This window comes from Eptatretus burgeri, chromosome 17 (assembly GCF_056783735.1).
Source record: "Eptatretus burgeri isolate ZD-2024b chromosome 17, Ebu_testis_v1, whole genome shotgun sequence".
In the NCBI taxonomy this organism is placed as follows: domain Eukaryota; kingdom Metazoa; phylum Chordata; class Myxini; order Myxiniformes; family Myxinidae; genus Eptatretus; species Eptatretus burgeri.
Window position 1 is genome coordinate 26,417,776 of NC_140977.1, and position 27,454 is coordinate 26,445,229.

The window sequence follows — 27,454 nt, forward strand, 5'->3', positions numbered from 1 at the left end:
ATAGGACGCTGTAATCAATGTCTTCCAGTGAAGAAGAATCTCTCACCAGTATGGTTTTCTTTACGTCACGTGTGATATGACTCTAATCAATGTCTTCCAGTGAAGAAGAATCTCTCACCAGCATGGTTTTCCTTACGTCACGTGTGATATGACTCTGTAATCAATGTCTTCCAGTGAAGAAGAATCTCTCACCAGAATGGTTTTCCTTACGTCACGTGTGATAGGACGCTGTAATCAATGTCTTCCAGTGAAGAAGAATCTCTCACCAGCATGGTTTTCTTTACGTCACGTGTGATATGACTCCAATCAATGTCTTCCAGTGAAGAAGAATCTCTCACCAGAATGGTTTTCCTTACGTCACGTGTGCTGCCAATATCATTTTGCATTTTCCCTCCTTTTTCTTTTCCTGAGAATGAATTAATTAATCCACAATTTAGCAACGAATATAACTTCGGTCCAGCCACTTCTGTGAACAGGGTAAAAAAATCAAGTGTTTGTTCAGATTGGTCACTGTGTCAATGATTCTGCACCGACCGATCCGTCGCTCTTCACACGGTTAACCAGAACATTGACATAACGAAAATGGTCATTTTTTCATGAATGGAACAAGTTGACGTCATGATTCCGTTAAATATACGATGTTACCTCATAATTGAGCAGTACAGGATCGGTGTTCGATTACCAAGCAGGTTTTAATTGTTTTATTAATTTATTCTGGAGTTCTTCTCATCCCGCGCCCTCCACCTCCCCTCACCCTCGTCCTACGGACGTCCAACGCGTTGCACGACGCGCGCTTTCGGGAGGGGCGGAGCCAAACCGAATACATGTTTATTGTAATTATATAAATTCCTGATAATTCGTGTCACGAAGGATTTATCGATAACTGATTTAATCGAGCTTCTCCCGACGGAGCCGCATCGTTGGAGAAATTCAAAGTCTTGAGTTCGAGTCGCCTCACCACCTGAGAGTCCGCCAGTCCTGAGGTAGGGACTGCATTTGGCGATTGTGAACAATTCAGAACCTGCGTGTAAATAACCCACTTGGAGGAAATGATGTGTAAATAACCCACTTGAAGTAAACGATGTGTGTAAAAAAAAAAAAACCCCCACTTGAAGTAAATGGTGTATGTAAATAACCTACTTGAAGTAAATCGTGTGTAAAAAACTCACTTGAAGTAAATGGTGTATGTAAATAACCCACTTGAAGTAAATCGTGTGTAAAAAACTCACTTGAAGTAAATCGTGTGTAAATAACCTACTTGAAGTAAATGGTGTGTGTAAATAACCTACTTGAAGTAAATGGTGCGTGTAAATAACCCACTTGAAGTAAATCGTGTGTAAAAAACTCACTTGAAGTAAATCGTGTGTAAATAACTCACTTGAACTAAATCGTGTGTAAATAACCTACTTGAAGTAAATGGTGTGTAAATAACCTACTTGAAGTAAATCGTGTGTAAATAACTCACTTGAACTAAATCGTGTGTAAATAACCTACTTGAAGTAAATGGTGTGTAAATAACCTACTTGAAGTAAATCGTGTGTAAATAACCTACTTGAAGTAAATCGTGTGTAAATAACCTACTTGAAGTAAATGGTGTGTGTAAATAACCTACTTGAAGTAAATGGTGTGTGTAAATAACCCACTTGAAGTAAATCGTGTGTAAATAACCCACTTGAAGTAAATCGTGTGTAAATAACCTACTTGAAGTAAATGGTGTGTGTAAAAAAAACTCACTTGAAGTAAATCGTGTGTAAATAACTCACTTGAAGTAAATCGTGTGTAAATAACCCACTTGAAGTAAATCGTGTGTAAATAACCTACTTGAAGTAAATGGTGTGTAAATAACCTACTTGAAGTAAATCGTGTGTAAATAACCTACTTGAAGTAAATCGTGTGTAAATAACCTACTTGAAGTAAATGGTGTGTGTAAATAACCCACTTGAAGTAAATCGTGTGTAAATAACCCACTTGAAGTAAATCGTGTGTAAATAACCTACTTGAAGTAAATGGTGTGTGTAAAAATACTCACTTGAAGTAAATCGTGTGTAAATAACCCACTTGAAGTAAATCGGTGTGTAAAAAGCTCACTTGAAGTAAATCGTGTGTAAATAACCCACTTGAAGTAAATGGTGTGTAAATAACCCACTTGAAGTAAATGGTGTGTAAATAACCCACTTGAAGTAAATCGTGTGTAAAAAGCTCACTTGAAGTAAATCGTGTGTAAATAACCCACTTGAAGTAAATGGTGTGTAAATAACCCACTTGAAGTAAATCGTGTATAAAAAGCTCACTTGAAGTAAATCGTGTGTAAATAACCCACTTAAAGTAAATCGTGTGTAAATAACCCACTTGAAGTAAATCGTGTGTAAAAACTCACTTGAATTAAATCGTGTGTAAATAACCTACTTGAAGTAAATGGTGTGTAAATAACCTACTTGAAGTAAATCGTGTGTAAATAACGCACTTGAAGTAAATCGTGTGTAAATAACCTACTTGAAGTAAATCGTGTGTAAAAAAACTCACTTGAAGTAAATTGTGTGTAAATAACCCACTTGAAGTAAATCGTGTGTAAATAACCTACTTGAAGTAAATGGTGTGTAAATAACCTACTTGAAGTAAATCGTGTGTAAATAACCCACTTGAAGTAAATCGTGTGTAAAAAACTCACTTGAAGTAAATCGCGTGTAAATAACCCACTTGAAGTAAATCGTGTGTAAATAACCTACTTGAAGTAAATGGTGTGTAAATAACCTACTTGAAGTAAATCGTGTGTAAATAACCCACTTGAAGTAAATCGTGTGTAAATAACCCACTTGAAGTAAATCGTGTGTAAATAACCCACTTGAAGTAAATCGTGTGTAAAAAAAACTCACTTGAAGTAAATCGTGTGTAAATAACCCACTTGAAGTAAATCGTGTGTAAATAACCTACTTGAAGTAAATGGTGTGTGTAAATAACCTACTTGAAGTAAATGGTGTGTGTAAAAAAACTCACTTGAAGTAAATCGTGTGTAAATAACCCACTTGAAGTAAATCGTGTGTAAAAAGCTCACTTGAAGTAAATCGTGTGTAAATAACCCACTTGAAGTAAATGGTGTGTAAATAACCCACTTGAAGTAAATCGTGTGTAAATAACCCACTTGAAGTAAATCGTGTGTAAAAAACTCACTTGAAGTAAATCGTGTGTAAATAACCCACTTGAAGTAAATCGTGTGTAAATAACCTACTTGAAGTAAATGGTGTGTAAATAACCTACTTGAAGTAAATCGTGTGTAAATAACCCACTTGAAGTAAATCGTGTGTAAATAACCTACTTGAAGTAAATGGTGTGTAAATAACCTACTTGAAGTAAATGGTGTGTAAATAACCTACTTGAAGTAAATCGTGTGTAAATAACCCACTTGAAGTAAATCGTGTGTAAATAACCCACTTGAAGTAAATCGTGTGTAAAAAACTCACTTGAAGTAAATCGTGTGTAAATAACCTACTTGAAGTAAATGGTGTATGTAAATAACCCACTTGAAGTAAATCGTGTGTAAATAACCCACTTGAAGTAAATCGTGTGGAAAAAGCTCACTTGAAGTAAATCGTTTGTAAATAACCCACTTGAAGTAAATGGTGTGTAAATAACCCACTTGAAGTAAATCGTGTGTAAATAACCCACTTGAAGTAAATCGTGTGTAAAAAACTCACTTGAAGTAAATCGTGTGTAAATAACCCACTTGAAGTAAATCGTGTGTAAATAACCTACTTGAAGTAAATGGTGTGTAAATAACCTACTTGAAGTAAATCGTGTGTAAATAACCCACTTGAAGTAAATCGTGTGTAAATAACCTACTTGAAGTAAATGGTGTGTAAATAACCTACTTGAAGTAAATCGTGTGTAAATAACCCACTTGAAGTAAATCGTGTGTAAATAACCCACTTGAAGTAAATCGTGTGTAAAAAAACTCACTTGAAGTAAATCGTGTGTAAATAACCTACTTGAAGTAAATGGTGTATGTAAATAACCCACTTGAAGTAAATCGTGTGGAAAAAGCTCACTTGAAGTAAATGGTGTGTAAATAACCCACTTGAAGTAAATGGTGTGTAAATAACCCACTTGAAGTAAATCGTGTGTAAATAACCCACTTGAAGTAAATCGTGTGTAAAAAACTCACTTGAAGTAAATGGTGTGTAAATAACCCACTTGAAGTAAATCGTGTGTAAATAACCTACTTGAAGTAAATCGTGTGTAAATAACCTACTTGAAGTAAATCGTGTGTAAATAACCCACTTGAAGTAAATCGTGTGTAAATAACCCACTTGAAGTAAATCGTGTGTTAAAAGCTCACTTGAAGTAAATCGTGTGTAAATAACCCACTTGAAGTAAATGGTGTGTAAGTATCCCATTTTGAAGTAAATGGTGTGTAAATAACCCACTTGAAGTAAATCGTGTGTAAATAACCCATTGAAGTAAATCGTGTGTAAAAAACTCACTTGAAGTAAATCGTGTGTAATTAACCCACTTGAAGTAAATCGTGTGTAAATAACCCATTGAAGTAAATCGTGTGTAAAAAACTCACTTGAAGTAAATCGTGTGTAATTAACCCACTTGAAGTAAATCGTGTGTAAATAACCTACTTGAAGTAAATGGTGTGTGTAAATAACCCACTTGAAGTAAATCGTGTGTAAATAACCCACTTGAAGTAAATCGTGTGTAAATAACCTACTTGAAGTAAATGGTGTGTGTAAAAAAACTCACTTGAAGTAAATCGTGTGTAAATAACCCACTTGAAGTAAATCGTGTGTTAAAAGCTCACTTGAAGTAAATCGTGTGTAAATAACCCACTTGAAGTAAATGGTGTGTAAGTATCCCATTTTGAAGTAAATGGTGTGTGTAAATAACCCACTTGAAGTAAATGGTGTGGAAATAACCTACTTGAAGTAAATGGTGTGTGTAAATAACCCACTTGAAGTAAATGGTGTGTAAATATCCCATTTGAAGTAAATGGTGTGTGTAAATAACCCATTTTGAAGTAAATGGTGTGTGTAAATAACCCATTTTGAAGTAAATGGTGTGTGTAAATAACCTACTTGAAGTAAATGGTGTGTGTAAATAACCCACTTGAAGTAAATGGTGTGTAAATATCCCATTTGAAGTTAATGGTGTGTGTAAATAACCCATTTTGAAGTAAATGGTGTATGTCAATAACCTACTTGAAGTAAATGGTGTGTAAATAACTCATTTGAAGTAAATGGTGTTTGTAAATAACCCATTTGAAGTAAATGGGGTGTGTAAATAACCCACTTGAAGTAAATCGTGTGTAAATAACCCACTTGAAGTAAATCGTGTGTAAATAACCCACTTGAAGTAAATCGTGTGTAAAAAAACTCACTTGAAGTAAATCGTGTGTAAATAACCCACTTGAAGTAAATCGTGTGTAAATAACCCACTTGAAGTAAATCGTGTGTAAATAACCCACTTGAAGTAAATCGTGTGTAAATAACCCACTTGAAGTAAATCGTGTGTAAACAACCCACTTGAAGTAAATCGTGTGTAAATAACCTACTTGAAGTAAATGGTGTGTGTAAATAACCCACTTGAAGTAAATCGTGTGTAAAAAACTCACTTGAAGTAAATCGTGTGTAAAAAACTCACTTGAAGTAAATCGTGTGTAAATAACCTACTTGAAGTAAATGGTGTGTAAAAAACCTACTTGAAGTAAATGGTGTGTAAATAACCTACTTGAAGTAAATGGTGTGTGTAAATAACCTACTTGAAGTAAATGGTGTGTGTAAATAACCCACTTGAAGTTAATGGTGTGTAAATAACCCACTTGAAGTAAATCGTGTGTGTAAATAACCCATTTTGAAGTAAATGGTGTGTGTAAATAACCCATTTTGAAGTAAATGGTGTGTGTAAGTAACCTACTTGAAGTAAATGGTGTGTGTAAATAACCCACTTGAAGTAAATGGTGTGTAAGTATCCCATTTTGAAGTAAATGGTGTGTGTAAATAACCCATTTTGAAGTAAATGGTGTGTAAGTAACCTACTTGAAGTAAATGGTGTGTGTAAATAACCCACTTGAAGTAAATGGTGTGTAAATATCCCATTTGAAGTTAATGGTGTGTGTAAATAACCCATTTTGAAGTAAATGGTGTGTAAATAACTCATTTGAAGTAAATGGTGTTTGTAAATAACCCACTTGAAGTACATTGTGTGTAAATAACCCACTTGAAGTAAATTATGTGTGTGTGTGTAAATAACCTACTTCCCACTGTGTGTAAATAACCCACTTGAAGTAAATGGTGTGTGTGTAAATAACCAACTTCCCACTGTGTGTAAATAACCCATTTTGAAGTAAATGGTGTATGTAAATAACCTACTTGAAGTAAATGGTGTGTAAATAACTCATTTGAAGTAAATGGTGTTTGTAAATATCCCATTTGAAGTAAATGGTGTTTGTAAATAACCCATTTGAAGTAAATGGGGTGTGTAAATAACCCACTTGAAGTAAATTGTGTGTGTGTAAATAACCCACTTGAAGTAAATGGTGTGTGTGTAAATAACCCACTTGAAGTAAATGGGTTGTGTGTAAATAACCCACTTGAAGTAAATGGGTTGTGTGTAAATAACCCACTTGAAGTAAATGGTGTGTGTGTAAATAACCTACTTCCCACTGTGTGTAAATAACCCACTTGAAGTAAATGGTGTGTGTGTAAATAACCTACTTCCCACTGTGTGTAAATAACCCACTTGAAGTAAATGGGGTGTGTGTAAATAACCCACTTGAAGTAAATGGTGTGTGAGTAAATAACCCACTTGAAATAAATAACGGTTCAGGTCCAAAAATAAATGTCGGGTAAATAACTCGGTATGATGTAAATATAAATTTAGAATGTGAGGTAAATATAAATTTATAATGTGAGGTAAATGTAATTTTAGAATTTTATAGGCATGTTTATTTATTTATGGAGGAAAATCAAACGTGTTGCAAATAAATGAAAACCCGTTCATTTTATGAATGTAATTAACCTCCACCATCGAAGGTGGACGGAGGTTAGTTTTCACCCGTCTGTTTGTTACTTACGAAATCTAAAGATTTCGTAAGTATATTGATGCCTTCCGTTTCTGTTTGTTTGTTTGTTTGTTTGTTTGTTTGTAGGCACGATAACTCGAGAACGGAAGAAGCTACCAATGTAAAATTACACCACGTGATTCAGGAGGGTGATGGCTAGTGCTGATTAGATTTTGGTCAAAATCGGTCAAAGGTCAAGGTCACAGTGAGGTCAAATATTCGATTTTTGATGGTTTGGTACAGATAACTCGAGAACGGAAGAAGCTACCAATGTCACATTACACCACGTGATTCAGGGGGGTGATGGCTAGCGCTGATTAGATTTTGGTCAAAATCGGTCAAAGGTCAAGGTCACAGTGAGGTCAAACATCCAAAACATTCGATTTTTGATGGTTTGGTACAGAATCATCGTAGAAACTTCTGGTGTGCGTTGCTACCTTCTCTCGAGACAGCTTTTATTAGACAAGGTCAGAGGTCAAGTTGACGATTTCGTAAGTACCAGTCTATGACTGCTTGTTTGTTTGTTTGTTTGTTTGTAGGCACGATAACTCGAGAACAGAAGAAGCTACCAATGTCAAATTACACCACGTGATTCAGGAGGGTGATGGCTAGTGCTGATTAGATTTTGGTCAAAATCAGTCAAAGGTCAAGGTCACGGTGAGGTCAAATATTTGATTTTTGATGGTTTGGTACAGATAACTCGAGAACGGAAGAAGCTTCCAATGTCAAATTACACCACGTGATTCAGGAGGGTGGTGGCTAGCACTGATTAGATTTTGGTCAAAATCGGTCAAAGGTCAAGGTCACGGTGAGGTCAAATATTTGATTTTTGATGGTTTGGTACAGATAACTCGAGAACGGAAGAAGCTTCCAATGTCAAATTACACCACGTGATTCAGGAGGGTGGTGGCTCGCACTGATTAGATTTTGGTCAAAATCGGTCAAAGGTCAAGGTCACAGTGAGGTCAAACATCCAAAACATTCGATTTTTGATGGTTTGGTACAGAATCATCATAGAAACTTCTGGTTTGTGTCGCTACCTTCTCAAGAGACAGCTTTTATTAGACAAGGTCAGAGGTCAAGTTGACGATTTCGTAAGTACCAGTCTATGACTGCTTGTTTGTTTGTTTGTGAACAGTATTACGGAAAAACTCCTGGACGGATTTCGTCAAAACTTGGTGGGGGAATTAGGTATGGTCCAAGGATTATGCCATTAGATTTTGGAGTTGGTCAAAAGTCCAATATGGCCGCAATGGCGGCCATTTTGAAAAAATTATTTGAATTTTTTTTGCCTTTCTACATGTTTTAAGTGATTTCCAACCCCCCCCCCCAAAAAAAAATTGTTGGAGGAAAAAAAAAACATTTTGCAGCTTTTTTTTTCAAAAAAAATTTCGATTTTTTTTTGGCATTTCTACATGCGCGTCAATCTAGTTTAGTTTATTCAATCGTGGTTCAGTAGAGTCTTATCTGTTTTGACCTACAATGAATAGGATATCAGGTTCACTTAAGTGACCCAGCAGTATTGGCGGCAGAGGTTTTGCACTCTACCGAGTGCTCCCCCTCTAGTTCTTGTATATGGCGTCATTTCTTGGAAGTGTGGCTGTGCTGCTGATGCTGTGCCTCTCTACCAGTACATTGGTACTCATTTTGCAGACCTTAGAAGGATCACAGGCCGAGTCAACCCCACCTGGTGTTAGTTTATTCAGTGCCAATGGGGCTCAAACTCAGGACGCAAAGATCCTAAGCGAGCCACGCTAACCACGAAGCTAACACCAGGCTGGGAATGTAATTAAATAATATATAGTCATCAGCTTTTTATAAACACAGTATGATGACAAAATATTTTTTATTAATAGTGGGTCTGACTGTCTGTGAGGATGCAGTTGATGAGAAAAAAAAATCGAAATGGTTATTATATATCGCTAACACCCTTATTCGTGCAGAAATTGGAACTTATCGAAAATGAGTACCCCCCAAGATATTTAAATGTTTCAAAAGTATACCTCCAACTAATTAAGGATGACGACACATTTTTTTTTACCCTCGCCGAAGAAGAGGGTATTGCATTTGGCTCTGTTTGTTTGTCCGCACAGAACTTTAGTGTTTTTCTTCACAACCATTTGTTGGATTGAGACGAAATTTTCAGTGTTGAGCATACACAATAAACTGTGGAATGTTTTTAATGATAATTATGATATCATAGGTCACGTGGTGTGGCAGCCATGTTGGAAAAAACAAAAAAATTGGACCTCTGTATCTCTGAAACCGCACCAAGGAAAAAATTGAAACTTGGCACGGGGCAAGTACTCCTTATCGGGAATGTGATTTTTTTATGACATCATAATTGCTTATGTAAAACACTACATCTGATCGGTATGAAAATTTTTGAGATCCATCTCGGGTTAAAATGGTCTACAGAAAAAAAAATAAGATGACGTCTTCAGGCATGATTTGGCAGCCATATTTTTTTAATTATTTTTTTTAACCTTCAAAAATCTTCTTCTTTTAAGTGGCTGAACAGATCAAGGCAAGACTTTACAGTCTAAAACGTGTAAAGTTTACACGTATGACCGCCTAGCCATGTGGAACAAAGGGTTGTCACATATGACGTCATAGTCACATGGTTTGGCAGACATATTGGATTTGAATTGAATATATTTTAATCCCATTCGAAGTTCAATTGAATAATGATTAAAAATATCATGGGTCAGGGTCAGGTGTCCAATCAAAGTGGGGTTGCATCAAAGCAGGACGTCTTGGTACCCGGTCATCACTGCCAACAGTTATAAAGTGGCAGTCCTCATTATGTTTCATGAATTAACACACCAGGACACAAACACCACACAAATTCTGTCCATATTGTAACACCACACAAAACTATGATTGGGATCTCCCCCATACCAACCACCCCCCCACCCCCCCTCTTTTCCCTCCACCATTTTGTTACATAATATACTGTTCCGAGTTACAGAGCTCTTTTAAATATGAGCTCAAACAGCCAAACATTAGGACAAGCACAAACCGGTTTTCTTACCTCCCTCCACAATATTTTAGCTTAGAGTTTAATTTCAGGAAAGAAGGAAAAAGTAACACCATCTCGAATGTACACAAAGTGGTTTAGTCAAGGCATTCAAAAACATAAACGAAATGACAGAGAAATATACAACAATAATTACAAATTACTTCCGATGGACCAGCATGGTACCTTCAATCATTCATTCATTCATTCATTTCATGTGCAGACTGTGGCTTTTCGTTTGCATCATTGCTGGGAGTATGGCTGTGCTACTGATGCAGTGCCTCCTGTAGGTTAAGGTAGGAATTTGTAATTTGTCGCAGTGCCGGCAATATAACTTGCCTCCTTTTTGCAAAAAAAAACACCGTAGGATCTTTAATGTCCATGAGACGCCCAGTTTAACGTCCATCCGAGGGACGATACACACATTTATGAATCACCCTGCTTGTGAAACACCAGGATGACAGTTTATAGCTGGGTGGGGATTCGAACCCAGGATAGACAGATAAGAGGCGAGTGTGTGTATCTCGACATTGTATACAAAAATAGACCTCCTTCAGGCACTTCAGCTTACCAGAAGTGGCATTCGTCATTTGGGGGCCCTGTGCAAAACACAATAATGGCCCATTGGTGCCCCTGTCAACCTGTCATCACACAAATATATGTATTCTGACGTCAAAGTAGTCAGTCGTTACTTACACACATCTCAATCAATTAAACTTGCCAAGGGGACTTCAAATCATATGGCAAAGGTTGTAATGACTTGATTTTGCCTCCTCACCAGAAATTCTGAAGGTGGTGCGATGCAAATTATCTTCATAAATGTATACCGTGTAGCGCTGCTCCCGGTGGTGGTGACAGAGGTTATTACGAGTGACGCCTCAGAACCCCCAATTGTGTCATGACTCATGAGTAAGAGGACTCAGTGTTATTGTACACCGCTCCATCCCAATTCCAAATCCAGGCAATGTATAACGTCATCGCCGGGCACGAAGAAAGGGAGTACTCAGTTTTTACTCCGTTTGTTTGTTTGTTTGTTTGGGTGATATCTCAGAAGCTGAAATTTGGGGTCAAAAGTGAAGATATGCTTTGCAAAAACGATATATATATATATATATATATATATATATATATATATATATATATATATATATATATATATATATATATATATATATATATATATATATATATATATATATATGAAGACCACAAGGGGAAAACCATAGATGTCACTTTTTATAAATCTCAGGGTTATTGCACCTGCCAATAGTTGGCAACATGAGGTTTCCTCTCACAATATTACTTTAACAAATAACCAGGGGTGTCACATAATTTATATGGTATAAAGTTTAGCCGCGCAATGAAAAAACAAGTGTTGTCAAAGCTGAACAAGTAGAAACCCAGAGTTGTCAGTACTTTACTCCTGGTTATCTCCCTTTCATTCATGTTAACTGTTCCACCATAATATTCAGAGTTGAGAAACTAAAAAATGAGAGGTTGTAAAACTTTATATGTATATATATATATATATATATATATACAGTCAAAGCTCGTTACTATGCCACCTCGCTTCTATGCCACTCTCGCTATTATACCACTTTTGCTCGGTCCCGACAAAATTCAATACAAAATAAATTTACTATGCCACCCCCTACTCTCGCTACCATGCCACTACTGTGTGACTGTTAAAAGGCACGAGTCGTGAAAAAGTCTGTATTGCGCAGTGCTCGATTATCACACTCACGTCCAAAGGCGAAGCGACGAACTACACTCCAGCTGCGCACAACATAACTCAATACGTACGCGCATAGTCAGACTGTGTCAAAACACGCGATTCTTCTCCCCGATGCCAGCCACAACAAGCCAATCACAACACGCACAACGAGACACAAAAAAGCGCGAGCACACACACAGACACCGCAGGCACATGTACAACAGTGACATCATTTTTTTTCACATTCAGCCCATAATGTCAGCTCAGAAACGCAAGCGAACCGACTTTACGCTGAAGGAGAAGAAGGAGATCATCGATGCCGCGAAGAAGGAGCCGAATCAGTCCAAGTTGGCCAGGGAGATTAGTAAGAAATGGGGCGTCGAAGTTAAGAGAACCACCATGAAGGGCATTCTCACCAAGAAGGATGCAATCGAGGCTGCAATCAAAGCTGGATTTCCATCGAAGCGCATGAAGTTGACGCAGGCTCACGACCCGAAGCTTGATGAGGGAGTGCTCATGTGGCTGAAGCAATCAAGAGGACAGAATGTGCCTGTCAGCGGCGATCTGATCAAGGAGAAGGCGATGAAACTGGCCGAGCTGATGCACATCCCAGACTTCATGCCGAGCGACGGTTGGTTGGGCAATTTCAAGAAGCGCCACGGCATCACGTTCAAGACAGTGCAGGGTGAAGCTGGAGCGGTGGATTCGCAATCCCTTCTTGAGTGGCAACAACAGGTTCTCCGGCCCTTACTCAGGCAGTTCTCCGCAGACGACGTCTTCAACCTGCCAGAGACTGGACTCTTCTGGCAGCTGCTTCCAAACAAGACCATGGCTTTCAGGGGAGAGCGGTGTACTGGTGGAAAGAAAAGCAGGCAAAGGATCACTCTTCTGGTTGGGGCAAACATGAGCGGCAGCGAGAAGTTCCCTCTTCTGGTGATTGGCAATTCCAAGAAACCCCGTGCCTTCAAGAACAAAGAGATCCCGGTCAAGTACAAGGCGAACTCGAAGGCGTGGATGACGGCGGAGCTTTTCGAGGAGATGTTGCGTGCGTGGGACGGACGACTCGGCCAGCAGGGACGCAGAGTGCTGGTCTGTCTCGATAACTTCTCTGGCCACCTCCCGAGCTCGAGCTGAACAACATCCAACTGGTCTTCTTCCCACCCAACACGACAGCCAATTCGCAACCAATGGATCAGGGAATCATAGAGAACCTCAAGCGCCACTACAAGAAGCTCCTGCTATGCCGCCGGCTTGAGGCCATAGACGAGAGAAAGGAGTTCAAGTTCACGTTGCTCGACGCTCTACACGTCGCCCGGCGTGCTTGGGAGCAGGTCGGCAAGTCGACGATCAGGAACTGTTTCGCGAAGGCCAAGTTCATCGAAGAGGAGATCCAAACTGAGCCACAGGATGCGGAGCTGCCCGACATCTGGGAAGCTCTGCCTGCCGAGGAAAAGATGCACGAGAACGAGGAGATCGAGCTGTCTGACTTTCTCGAAGCCGACGAGCGCCTCGCGACTGGCGGGTATTTCACGCTGGAGGAGATTGCGGAGGAGATTCTGTGCAGTGAGGAGCCGGTGGAAAGCGAAGATGACGAGGTAACTGTCGAGGAGGAAATCGTTCCGTTCGAGGAAGCCCAGCGCGCTTGTAGCACCATCCGGAAGTTCATGCAGCAGAGAAGCGGGAAGCCCGGTGTGATGCAAGCGTGCAATCGGCTAGACAACGAGATGCACGAGATCCGCCGAAAGAAGATGCGCCAGCTGACAATTCTTGAAAGCTTTGTGTGTCATGAATTTCTCGCCATGCCATATGTTAGTGTGTGAACTCTGTTAGTGTGTGTATGTTCTCCGTTCGCTTAGCTTATACAACAGTCGTGCCTGTTACTTGCTGGAATAAATTTTGTCTAAAGATTAACTACAGATGGGTAACTTGAGAAAATAAGGCCGTTTTTACAAAATCTCGTTACTATGCCACTCTCGCTACTATGCCACTTTTGCTCGGTCCCGACGGGTGGCATAATGCGAGCTTTGACTGTATATATATATATATATATATATATATATATATATATATATATATATATATATATATATATATATATATATATATATATATATATGTATATATATATATATTTTTTTTTTTTGATTAATCAATTCATTGATTAGTTACTTAATTGTTATTGATTTATTAATTACTTATTTGTTTTATTTCTCATCTTGGCAATATCTCAGGCACCTTTTGAGCTAGGAAGCAGATATTTGGAAACAACAGTGAACAAGTGATTTGGCTGTAAAGGGTTTTTTGATTTTTTTTGATTAATCAATTAATTATTTAATTTTTCGATTAATTACTTAATTTCCAAAAAGTTACAGATTCAGATGAAACAGTGGTGGGTAAGGTATGCTTTTAGCCAATTGATTAAGAAATTAATTATTTGACGATTATTATTTATTTATTTTAATTATTTAATTAATTAATCAATCAATTATTGTACACCGCTCCCTCTCAATTCCGACTCCATGTGCTGCAAAGTGGCATCTCCGCGTGCCGAAGGTGCCCCGACGATGTCGTGCGCTGGAGGATTTGTTATTTATTTATTTGACATAGAGGTGGTGTACTTTGTACTGCTACTTGTTTTCACACCTGTTTAGTCTGTGTTGCTTTCGACTCGATTGCAAAAAAGATCCAGAGGAATTCCCATTTTATTGCCTTTTCCGCATTGGAAATGTCTATATGCCTGGTGTTGGCTTAATGGGTAGGGTGGTGGGCTTGGGATCCTAGGATCCTGAGTTCAAATCCCCCTCAGCTGTTGAATTAATACCAGGTGGGGTTGACTCTGCCTGTCATCCTTCCGAGGTTGGAAAAACGATAGCCAGCTTGCTGGTATCCTGTGTCGGAGTGGCGACCTGTCCAGGATTGTACCCAATAGCCAAGGAGACTGCTGAGGCAGCACCAACTCTCTGCACAGTCTGGTCCTGATGGATGGATGGATGATGGAAAGATCTATATACAGCAGCTTGAGCATCGTTCCACCTTTATCGTGCCATTTTTACAAGGATATCTCAGAATAATGATAATGTAGCATATTGTTATGTTTGTGGGGGTAGGTCAAATGACTTAAGCTGAGATAGGAATGCATAGTTCAGCATGGGCCGTGTGACTTGGTTAGGAGCGATAATGACGTCACTTTGTCAGGGAACCTGTAGTGTGAAGGTGTATTTTGGTCTGCCCATCCAAGGGGTGGGGGGGTTGTGATAATTAGCGTAGGGATTATGGTTAAGATCCCTGTTTGTAACAATCCCTTGTAGCCATCCCTGTGTTTGGGAAATGACGATGAGGCTTTTGTGGTATTGTAGCAGGCCATGATGGAAATGGAAGCTGTAGTGAGCGCAGGATATCACACAAGAAAAATGCACCAGGGTAGGAGGAAGGGAGCTTTGGTGCTGAGAGAATCAGGCTGGGAGAACGGTGTTGCAGAATGTCGGGACCAGGGAGATAATGGGTGTCTTGTATTTCCCCCTTTGTCGAGTGCATCTGTGTGTGGGAGCGCTCCATTTCGGCCTTCATTTATTTGTTCCTTGGTGCCTTATATTTGCTTTTGCTTGATTCCTTTCCTTGTGTATAATTGTTGAACATTTGATTGTTTTATCTATCATTGCATTACCTGCTTTATTGTACATTTTCTTGGTTCAGGTGATTAAACCCACAAAATCCCCAAAGGTCAAGTCTCCCGTTGCTTTGCATTTCCAACGTGCGCCAAAGGTTCCCGCCAAGAACTCAAACGTTTCAGCTGTGAGCCTGTGACCGTTTGGCCAGCTGTGCACGGTCGGTTTTAACTGGCCGTACACGTGACGATATTATTAATAATATTAAATATGACATTGTTTCAAAATAATAATATTCACAATAATAATAATAGGACAATAATTGGCAGTAATATGACCGTTTTTACAGCCATTTTTCCCTGCTGTGCAGGGGTTTGGCTTTTTCTTGAGGCAATGTTTTATATGGCCGGATGCCCTTCCTGACGCCAACCCTGGTCGCCTCTTACGACACACAGGGATATGGTACACCTATTCTAACTGGGGCATACACCGGGACCAGTACACTGGCACTCATTTCGCCGACCTCGGAAGGATGACAGGCTGAGTCAACCCCCTGGTGTTAATTCAGCAGCCAACGGGGCTTGAACTCAGGACCCTGGGATCCCAAGCCACCATCCTAACCACTAAGCCAACACCAGGCTAATAATTGGCAGTAATAATAATGATAATAATAATAATATGATACCCCCCCCCCCACAGCCGCTCCCGTAAGATAAATTTCAAATTATTTTGTGTGATTAGAATGACGGTAATCTCACCGCCAGCCGTAAGCACAAACTCACGTAAAAATCTGATCCACAACAGGGTGTTCCATTACCAATCAGATAGCTATCACTTGCCTAGCCAGCCGTTCCTTATCAATTGTTTCATTGGAGTGCTTAAGCCACTTGGCGAGCACTCTACAAGCTGATTGGTAATGGACACACCTCAGCACGTGCTCGGCCGAGAACCCGTTTTCTATTTCAGTCGCTTGTGTGATGAAAAAAGTTAATTTCGGGTGAATTTCACACTTTTCCCCTTGCCTGTTGTTGAGCTTTTTTTTTCTTCTTTTTAGCACCGCTGGGGTAGTTTTTTTTCATCTTTCAGACAGACGTTCTTATTTTAAACAGACGTTCGTCCATTTACGAAAGTGGAGGTGTTTTGTGATTATTGTTGTATTTGTTTGTACACATTAAACGTAGTTATTATTCCACTTACTTTATCCACTAATACTAACCTCACCCCTTGATTTTATATTGGTCCTGTCGAGTTAAACATCAGGGAAAACATGTTTTTAATCCATCATCGGGTCCTATCGGGTTGTTTTTTTTCTTTTCCTTGAGATGGAGCGGTCCCGTTGTGCTATGTTTATCACTACTCACACGGTGATTGATGGGGGCGGTGAGATACGACACGCCCCCTTATGGGATTCCCTTCTCTTTGGTGTGCGTATGCTGTTTGTGGTGCTGCATTCAGTGTGTCTTTTAACGACTACAACCAAGCTTTGAGCTGCACGAACGTAAAGGTAAGTTACCACTCAAAAAGGATATTTGTCAGTTGGTGTCTTTGACTTCTGGGTGGCGTCACAATGACCACATCAATAGAACATTTTTGAAACTTGAATTTCAAACAAACGGATACAAAGTCAAATGAGGAAGTTCACCGTTGCACGCAATGTCCAACTCCGGTTTCCGCCACCCAGTGGCTCAGTCCTGCCGGCTCAACTCACGCGTCTTCTCCTCGTCCTTTGGGACTGTCGATTCTTCAATTCCCGTCACGGTGTCCTCTCATACAATTGCCCGTCCAGATGATTAAAGAGCTCAAAGGAATTCTTTCCCGAAATACAATCTTTAATGAGTTTAAATCAACCTGGTTATAATCGGCTCCACGCGTTAACAACCGCTCAGGACACTAAGACTTCGTTCACTCGGTTAAATGATGGAATGATCTGGGATGATGGAAACAGCTTGTCACATATAGCTTGTCTCGACACCTCGATCTCGTGGGTTTATATAGTAACAGAATAATTCCGTGTCTTCCTGCAAATGCGATTCCAGCCTATACTGGAAAATTTCGCCTGAGAACATTCCAGCATCTTCACGAATCTTACCAGGCAGTTTATAGTACAATACTGCAATCTCCGGTCAAAATTAGCTCATTACATCAAGCAGTTTATATTGGAATTTACCGATTCGTGCTGCACGAAATGTAAAACGTGTAACCATCAATTTTAATCGTTCATTTACAGGCATTTAATCATGCAAAAAATTTATCAGATCTACCTTTTAACTGACGGTGATATGTTTTTGTCCGCAAAATGAGACATCACCCTCGTGCACCTCGTCTTGAAAGATTGTGAACCGCGATCGGCGTGTGTGCCCCCTTGTCATCTCGGGGCCTCGTGCAATTGCCCCCTTAACGCCGCCTCGGAAGCTTACACTGAGAGAGGAATTCAACATATTGACTGCACAAGTGGAGGAAGTCAGAAAGGCAGGTATGAAGGCGGCCATGTATCTGAATGCCCAGTCCAGGTAGTAAGCTTGATAAGTTTGTGAGACTGTGCACGATGCCAGATATATATTTGGTGGAGTAGCTCTGCCTTGTTGGATTTTATCTGCTTGGACAATCCTCACTATAATTCACAGACCGGTGTGTGTGTGTGTGTGTGTGTGTGTGTGTGTGTGTGTGTGTGTGTGTGTGTGTGTGTGTGTGTGTGTGTGTGTGTGTGTGTGTGTGTGTGTGTGTGTGTGTGTGTGTGTGTGTGTGTGTGTGTGTGTGTGTGTGTGTGTGTGTGTGTGTGTGTGTGTTTGCTTGTCGTGCTGCTCCTCCAACAGTTCTGGGCCAAATACATCAAGACTTGCTACAGATGATCAACATGACCCCAATTAATGTATGGGGGTGTTTTTATCTTGGCCGGTGGTCTTGGTGGGGGTGAGGAGGTGGGGAAGTAAATTCTCTCTGTGAATGTGTATGGGGAAGCAAATTCTCTCTGTGAATGTGTATCGTGTAGCGCCACCTCCAGGTGGGGAGGGTATTACAAGTATCCACCATTTACAGTAAAGTATTCCTGTTCCTACGTTTTACAGTGCAGTGAGGTGTTTTGAATTATAAGCAGGTTTCTTTGGGGGTTTTTTTGCTTCATGTACGTAACCTGGGTTCTTTTGTTTTTTTTCTGCCTATACACCACTTAAATAAAGGTATGTGTCAGAAGAACGCAACACCACCCAAATAAAGGTATGCGTCAGAAGAATGCGTTGCATGCTTGGAACAAAATCGTCCGTAGGGCGGGTACTCTGCTTTTAAATAGAAGGACACAGCATGTTTATTCTCCTGGGATAAGTTTGGGTTCCAGAAGCCTCAAATACATAATGTTGCCTAAAGCTGCACTTGAATGTACAACTTCTGAGATGTTAGTTCAGTGTTCTCATCTTGAGGCAATGACCATACCTGGTTGCTTTTTTTACATCAGCAGATTATTTTTTTCAGCAGCAGAATTATACTGTTGCTGTTGTGGGCCCCCCTTTTTTTTTGCCAAAACCAGTATTTTTGCTTTTTTTGTATTCTGGTCTGTATTGGGTCTGTTTTGACTGCATAATCCCAAATAATCAAACATTTATTGTTAATTGTTCTTTCCCTCTTAGAATATAGCTAAAGTTGCACTCTCCTTTTTGACATTCTTTCTACCAAAAAGGAGGCAACAATAACGATGGAAGATCAAGAACGGTCTATTCTTCGAATGAAGGATGGAAGAGAAAATGGTACAAACACAGAACAAAAGGTAGGCACAGCAGATGTGATGGACATGGATGGCAATGATACTGGTTTGATGTTTCCTCTGAGCAGAACTCTGGAGCTGCCCATGGAGTTGGTACGGAAATTAAATTACTTATTCCTACCACTTAGTGATGTAGAACTTCAGTCTAGAATTTAAACTCAGTGTTGGAGTTAACACTTTGTGACTTAGATGATGTATTGTAATTCATCCAAAAGGATCTTCTTTTCATTTTATTTACCTACTGCTACTTAACACGTGTTCTGCTCAGGTTATCCTGCTGGTAAATAATTCATTGATAAATGTGGTTTTTATATCCGTACTCATTTAATAAACTGCTACATGATGAATTTCCTGTTTTGTAAGTAGCTTTCTACGTAAAATGTACCAGTAGATTGACCACTGATGTATTTTACGTTCAAACCTACATGGACAGATAAGCAAAAGATTAAAGGATGTCAAAGTGAGACTTTTTGTTGTTTAAATAAGCTCTGGGTCCAAGGTTTTTGAAAGCAGGAAGCTTACCATGATCGTTTTCTCTTGTGTGAATAGAACACAAAAAAGTGTCAAAGCTGTTGTAAGAAAGTTACAAAGCGCCGTGCTACAGCAAGACACTGGACAAAGAAGGAAGATGCAAAAGTAAGGTGTGTGTGTGTGTGTGTGTGTGTGTGTGTGTGTGTGTGTGTGTGTGTGTGTGTGTGTGTGTGTGTGTGTGTGTGTGTGTGTGTGTGTGTGTGTGTGTGTGTGTGTGTGTGTGTGTGTGTGTGTGTGTTCAAAATCGCCTCCATGAAATTTTGAATCAAACATTTTCTCAAGACTTATTGGCCACTCCTTGTAAGCAAAGTGTAGCATCATGGAGCATTCAAAGGAACATGTTTGATACATTGTTCCAAATGCACTTGCCCATTTATGTGAACAATTCCAACGGTATATTTTGAACAGGAAATTGAGTCACCCTTTGTGTTGGTTTGATAGGCATTTCAGAGTAGGTGCTGAACAATTTTTCTCAGGTGAGACAACAGTAGGTGGGTTGTCATTGCCTTTCCAGCAGACATGCAGTAATATGCAAAGGTTTGGGTTATTTTCATTTGAGTGATGCTATTCTCCATTAAACATATGTGGGAAGTTAGAAGTGTGCAATATAGGTAGATAATTCAAATTTATGTGAAAGTAAATTTAAAATCGGTTTCCTTTAAGTATACAGAATAAATTAGGAAAATGAAAAGGTTTTAGATTTTCTATACATATACTGAAACGCAAAAGAAACTTACCACTTGTTTGAAATGTAATAAAATGGTAACAGTTCAAAATAAAACAAACCAACAATTGCTAATTGAAACATTGGCATTTTATTGATGACATGTCAAGTTTTTGACCAAGATGCACCATCTCATAAGTTTGTTCTACAGTACAGAACAGCACAGGGTGCAATGTCAGTCCCCTTTCAATAGCGTGTGTGGCCACCATTGTTTTGGATACAGGCAGTGCTTCGTCGGCGCATACTGCCTACCAGTCTTTGGATGGATTGCTGCTGGATTCTGTCCCACTCAGTCCTCAATGTCTGAAGCCATCTGACTTAGGGTCATCTGCCTGTCCTGCCTTGCAGTGGTGACTCTTGGCCTCCCTGATCGAGGTCTGTCATCTGCAGAGTTGTGGAGGGTGTCTCTGTCCACCAGGGCCGATATCGTCTGGTGTGAACAGCCAAGGCGACGTGCCTCCTCACAGTAGCTCAATCCGCCTTGCAGTATGCCCAAGGCACACTGCCGTTGATCCCTTGACAATCGTGGCATGTTGATTGAAATGCCCATTTTGCACTGGCCTTTTTAAAGCCAATATCAAGACATCATGCGCAACTCATTAAAATCATCCCGTACTCCTTGGCTAATTACTGACAGTCAAAACGGCTGTTCAACAGCTGTGCTATGAAGTGACTATTGGAGGTTCAAGTGACCATCCGTGACCATTTTGTCTGACAGTTAGGACACTATTGTCCACAAATAAGTTCACACATTTACTACACGCAGTGTTATTGTTGATATTTGAAGGTTTAAAAGGTGGTAAGTTTCTTTTGCGTTTCAGTATATATTATCACGTGTTAGTAATATCCACTTACCACAAAGAAAATATGCAGGAAACAGTTTGTGGATTTTTCTTTAGTAAATAATAATAATAAACTAAAGTAATCAGCACCAGTTACAATACATCACAATAAAAGTTACAAATTGGTGAATATGTGAAATTGGTTTTCATCAGCTTGGTCCCTTGTTTGAAAGTCTGAGTATGTTCAGAATGATGCCAACCATCATCATCATTCAACATAGGCATAAACCCATTGTTGCCTCCTCAAATTATGCACCACCGAAACCACTGCTGCCACTTTTGGCATCCCGTCTTTCCAGCGCTGCCACTTTGAGTTCAGTGATATTGTCATCATTGTTCAGTGATACCACTCTTGGATGTTGTCAACCCAACGCATCTTTGGTCGACCTATCGAATGACGACATCCCTCTGGGAAAACCATCCACAACAGCAACTGCCAGTCCAAGCCTCATGCTGGCTTAGTGGCTAGGGTGGCTGGCTTAGGATCTTAGGGTCCTGAGTTTGAGCCCCATTGGCTGCTTAATTAACACCAGGTGAGATTGACTCAGTCTGTCATCCGTCTGCGGTCTGCGAAATGAGTACCAGTGTATTGGTAGAGGGGCACAGCATCAGTGGGCACAACTGTGCTTTCGAGAAATGATAGCTACCCGGCAGCCAACCTGCCATACGCAGGAACAGAACTTCAGTCCACCATGCCAAATCACATGGCCCAGCTATGCTGCCTTGGCTCCATCACATTGCTACTGCTGAGGCACCATCGGTCGCTGATCATCTCCATTATACTCTCGTTTGCAACATGGTCGTGCCACTTGATGTTGAGCAGTTGTTGCCAGATGGTTCAGCCGAGGTTTTCTCGTCGCCTGATATCGGTTGCCTTTAATGACGAGGTGTTGGCACCCTACAGTACCTTGATATGATTAGTGCCTGAGCAAGCTGTGCCTTTGTTTCTCGGCCTACATAGGTAGAACACAGGTATTTACACTGCTGAAGGGTGGATTTGCCCATACCTGTCTGCATTTGCACCTCCTTGCTGTCATCTAGAGTGTGGTTGATCATCACGCCCAGGTACTTGAAAGATGTGATGCGGGGTATTGTTATGAAGTGGTATGTGATGGTGCTGTCATCCATTACTGGCTGGACAACCATGTATTCCGTCTTTCCAGGATGGATGACTAGCCTATACCCATCTGATATGTCACCCCGGATAGCAAGCATCTCTTCTGTGTCAGCTCTGCCTTGCGCCATCATCACTAGGTCATCGCCATATCTGATCTCCTTTATTGTGATACCACTTTCATTTGGTGCCCTTATGTGATGTGCATTCCTACCACTCACACATATACCATTCGGTGTAGAGGCTGAAGAGTATCAGGGACAATGGACAGCCTAGTTGTAATCTGACTGGTGTCTCAAACGTGTCTCTCATTTGGCCTTTCCAACAAAGCTGCCCATTTGCCATGATAGAGAGATCCTCAAGCAGTCACATGACATCCTCTTCTTTACCAACATCCTGCAGTTTTGCAAGCAGTAGTGCCTGGTTGACAGAGGCAAATGCCTTCTTAAAGTCAACAAAGGCCAGGTGAAGAGGGCGTTTGCCTGCACAGTAAAATTTGGCCATACCTTTCAGAAGATAGATCTCATCAGTTGTGCTCTCACTGCGTGCAAACCACATTGGATGTCTCACTTTGACGTAGCAACTTTCAACAGAACATTGTGTGAAGACACAAACTCTGTGAGAAGGGCACACTTTGAAGAAAATAGCATAAAAGCTGAAGACCTGCAATGATGTGAGGTACACTTTGCAATGCCTGAAATAAACTGGGTTTGTGTAAGACAAGAAAAGTCCAGGATGACCCAGAACAACTTCCCCAAGGCAGGATGAGCACTTGAAGTTCAGCTTGCGTGATAGAAGAAAATCAAGTCACAAACTGACAAATTAAATGAGAGTGGGTGTGAGTATTAACATCTCATCCAACACTATGCACAGAAGGCTGATTGCAGTGGGTCTCCATGGCAGAGTTGCAGCAAAGAAACCACTGCTAAGACCACAGAATACGGTGAAAAGATTGAAATTTGCATGTGAACACCAAGATTGGGTGACTGAACAATGCAATCGGATATTTTAGTCTGAAACGAAGTTTGAACTTTTTGGATCTCAGAGACGCCAGTGTGTACGCCAAAGAACTGGAGATAATTTGTTAAAATCTGGTAGGCGGTGGCTGCGGAGACGGGCGCCGGGTAGGCGGTGGCCGCGGAGACGGGCGCCAGGTAGGCGGTGTCTGTGGAGACGGGCGCTGGGTAGGCGGTGGCCGCGGAGACGGGCGCCGGGTAGGCGGATCCAAAGACCTGGAAAACTTGTTAAAATCAATGGGATGCTAACAAAAGTGAAGTACAAGAAGATACTGCAGCAGCATGCAGTTATTAATGGAAATTGTTTCATTGGCAGAGGATTCATTTCCCAACAAAATAGATCGAAAAAAAACACTTCAATATCGTTAAACTATTTGGAGAATCCTTCTGTTCATTACAGCTGGTGTGTTCCAAGTGTTAAAAGAAGCCAGCTCAGAGTCAGGATGTGAGTCCCATCAAGGTGTATGGGATTACATCGAAACGGAGAAAAACAAGAGCAACCCAACTAACCCTAAAAAACTGGAATGTGGGACAGGATATGTGGCACAATATTCCTGTGAGTGATTCAGTTGTATACAGGAAGCATGGTACTCAGGAAGGCAAAGGGCCGACATACGAAGTATTAACTGATACTGTAAAATGACAATTTTCTTGTTGGTCGGCTGAAGCCAAGCAAAGCAAGGTGGGGGGCCATTTATTCCTGATATGTGAAACACCCTGCAACCCACACCTCCAGAAAACACGTTTTTTTGAAATGATGGCCATTCTCCACTCATCATCATATAACTTTGTTTAAAAAAAGCTTTCCATGGGAAGGTGCTCTCGTTGAAAGTTGTGTCAATTGCTCATGTGGTTTTGGAGAAAACTAATGTAAAAGGGGAAAAAGGTGGTGAGGGCGAAATAAAAAAGTGATTTCCTTGGTTGACGTACCACAACATGGTCAAGGGTGAAGGTTGTAGACGCCAATTACTGGTTTACTTCAGCAGTTTGTTTCACGCACATTTATAAGGGCTGTTATTTTACAATAACTGGTACATTTCCAATGGGAATGGCAGGAAGGGTCATGTTATTTTCCTGTCTGGGGTATTCAGATTACAGTAGATCTCGACTCAGGCCTCAAGAACATTGGGTTTCCTCCCTTTCAGTTTGGTGTTAAGCAGTAGTAGCGACTGTTTAAAAAGGTAATCATACATGTTTGTGTTATATAATATTTTTAATTCCAGTAGAGGTACTCCACGAAATGCCGCAATGAGCTATGTATAAATGTTAACAGTGTTTGTCCAAGGATGGAAAAACTACTTGGGAAGAGGGGATATTATTGTTATTAACATTGTTTTGTAATAACATTAATATTACTAGTACGTTCGTTGCCATACGTGCAAAAAGAAAAAGATAAAAGGAAGAAGAATTGTGACGTCAATCGTGATGTCATAGCACCATGTCCTATCATTGGTTTGGTAAATAAATGGCCATAACTTGGGAACCACTTGTCCGATTAATATCAAACCTTGAAAAGGCACATACTCAGGTCCCCAGCAATATACCTGGAAAGTTTCAATTAGATCGGACCAGTACTTGTCAACAAACAACGGGGACACACACACACACACACACACACACACACACACACACACACACACACACACACACACACACACACACACAGATTGCTGGAATTATAGATAGATACTATTATGATTTGTATTGCTATTACTTTTGTAATGAGAAGCTGTCTTGGAATAACACCATGATAAGCTATCTTAACACAGATATACACTTCAACATGTATTTCACCCAAGGTGGAAAACCCCCTTGCTGAGAGGATGGTTAGGTGAGGGGGGAGGCAAATGATGTCGCTACAACCTCCATTGTGTGACCCTTACTCCTCTGGTAAGGTTTGGTTGAGATTGGATAAGTAGCGACCAAATGTATCGGGGTCAAAACACACACACAGAGACACCAAATTGGGCATTTAGTATCGTGATTAACCCATATGACTCTTATCAATGATAGTTTGATGAATTTTCCCAGGGGTATGAATACCATTGGAATAACCCAAGCTTTTGTACATTACTGTACTTGACAGGAATCTTTCAAGGTTATGAACACACATTTACCTACTCTTTCAAAACAACTTATGCAATTTTAACATCTGTGCTGACAGACAAGAAAGACAGCTTAACACGCCCCCCTCAAGAATAACATTCGGTTATGCAAATTGGGGAGCATTAAGATGGGGAGCTCCCCATCTTAATGCTCCCCTGCTTGGGGAGCATTAAGATGACCGTTTTTTTCATTGGATATAATTTTGCTAGGAATCATATACAAATTATGGTAGATGTGAATCTGATTCCATATACTTTGTGATTGCTGATTGTTGGAAATATGTAGAGAAAGGTGGGGAAACTTGCTTTAAGTTTATTGATCTATCATGCAAATATTATTCAAAATGTCAACCAGTGTGGAATTTAATTTGATGTTAAAATTAATAACCACAGCATTCATCGTACTTGTTCAGCTATTATTTGGCTATGATGCAGTGTGTTGTACAGTGTGAAGTAGATGTGCAAATCATTAGATAATTATTAATCTTTGTTCAAAACTGACTTCTGTTAAATACAGTATAATTGAAAATACTTGCCTGCTTAATTTCATGAAAATATATCGATTTTCAACTCGTGTATGTAGTAATGTGTGAGAAGTTATATTTTTTTAACTCCAACATGTAATATATGTTATTGAATCTTGAAGAAACAGAATAGCAAGAGTTTGGAGGAACTTGAAATGTGATTGCTTCAAAGAATGCAAAGGATTTGCTTGGTAGAGAGGAAAACGTGTAAAGAGGTGCTGCACAGCCACAAGCAAGTTGCTTGTGAAACATTTAGTATAGTCAGTCGCAATAACAAAAGGCAAAAAATTATGGTTGGGACACATAATGAGGTGAAGGTCTATAAAATATGTAATCAAAGGGAAACGACTGGGGAAGATCTGGAAGAATGCTGGACAGCCTGAGCGAAAGAAAAACACCTGTGGAGGATTAAAGAGAAACACAGGAACAGAAGAGATGGTGAAGGAGGTAGCTAAGGAACTGCTGTAAGGCAGAACACCAAGAAGACAAAAACACAAGATAATGGGTGAATAAAATCCACATGTTTTTTTTTTAATCACAAGAATGGAGACATTCTCACCTTCATCCCCCCCCCCCTGAAGGTTTGTCAACTTTTTACTTCATTGCATCTTTATGACAACTCGGTTTCAATACCTCTTGCATACCTTTACAAAGCACATTCTACTTTGCAGTGTGTGGAAAATACATATACATGCAGTTTGGGAGTATTCATATTATGTTCAGATGTTGCAAAATATTGTAAGTCCCAACACTTACAATAATGCAATATATTCTCGATTTACGTTTGAGAGGCATTCCTGCAAACCTGAGTGTAAATCGAAAACTTTTTTCTCAATGGAATTATCTTAAAAACTGAGGATGCATTCTTGGGCTGTAATTTTCAGTTATCCCAAGCAAACTAAAGTGAATACTGAAGACTTATCTGATATTTTGAGGATTACGAAAACAGGAGCAAAGAGGTTACGGCGTAGTTTATCTCTGGGCAAAGTTTAATTAATTTACCTTCCTGAAAAAGCATTAACACGAAAATTATAAAGCGTAAATTGGAAAGTCTCCATACTTTATCAATGGCGTTAAGTTGAAAGAAACGTTATATTAATATAATGAACATATATAGAACTAGAAGGGCACTCGGAAGATCGCATACCTCCGCCAAGTAATGCCTGATCCACGAGAACATACCAGGTCAATACATTTAAAAAATATCATTCTATATTTTGTTTTTGGCCTGATTTCTCAATGGTGAAGAATCACTGAAAAAAAAATTCTCAGATCCGGATTTGGATCCTCACCAAAATTGAACCAATTCTTCCTTGTCACACACCCAACATGTTCACCAAGTTTCGTCCGAATCCGTCCACAACTTTTTGCGATATCGTGCTATATATCATTTTAGCTCTTTCTCTCAATGGTGAAGAATCACTTCAAAAAATTGTAGAATCCAGA

General features: G+C 40.0%; 1 protein-coding gene across 9 annotated transcripts in view; it reads left to right on the plus strand.

Moving 5' to 3' along the window:
- The window catches only part of LOC147009594 (uncharacterized), a 71,026-nt gene that overhangs the window by 15,318 nt on the left and 28,254 nt on the right, over positions 1-27,454 (plus strand). Inside the window, exons 1-3 of one of the 9 annotated variants that reach the window (XM_085862398.1) lie at positions 726-983; positions 19,019-19,155; positions 19,702-19,788. In XM_085862398.1, coding sequence (XP_085718524.1) covers positions 19,084-19,155; positions 19,702-19,788 — 159 coding nt within the window. In that variant the 5' untranslated portion in view covers positions 726-983; positions 19,019-19,083. Of the gene's footprint in view, positions 1-723; positions 984-15,330; positions 15,375-16,789; positions 16,903-19,018; positions 19,156-19,701; positions 19,789-27,454 lie in introns of those variants that run through there. The other 8 variants (XM_085862397.1, XM_085862401.1, XM_085862394.1 and 5 more) reach the window with 8 other exon arrangements.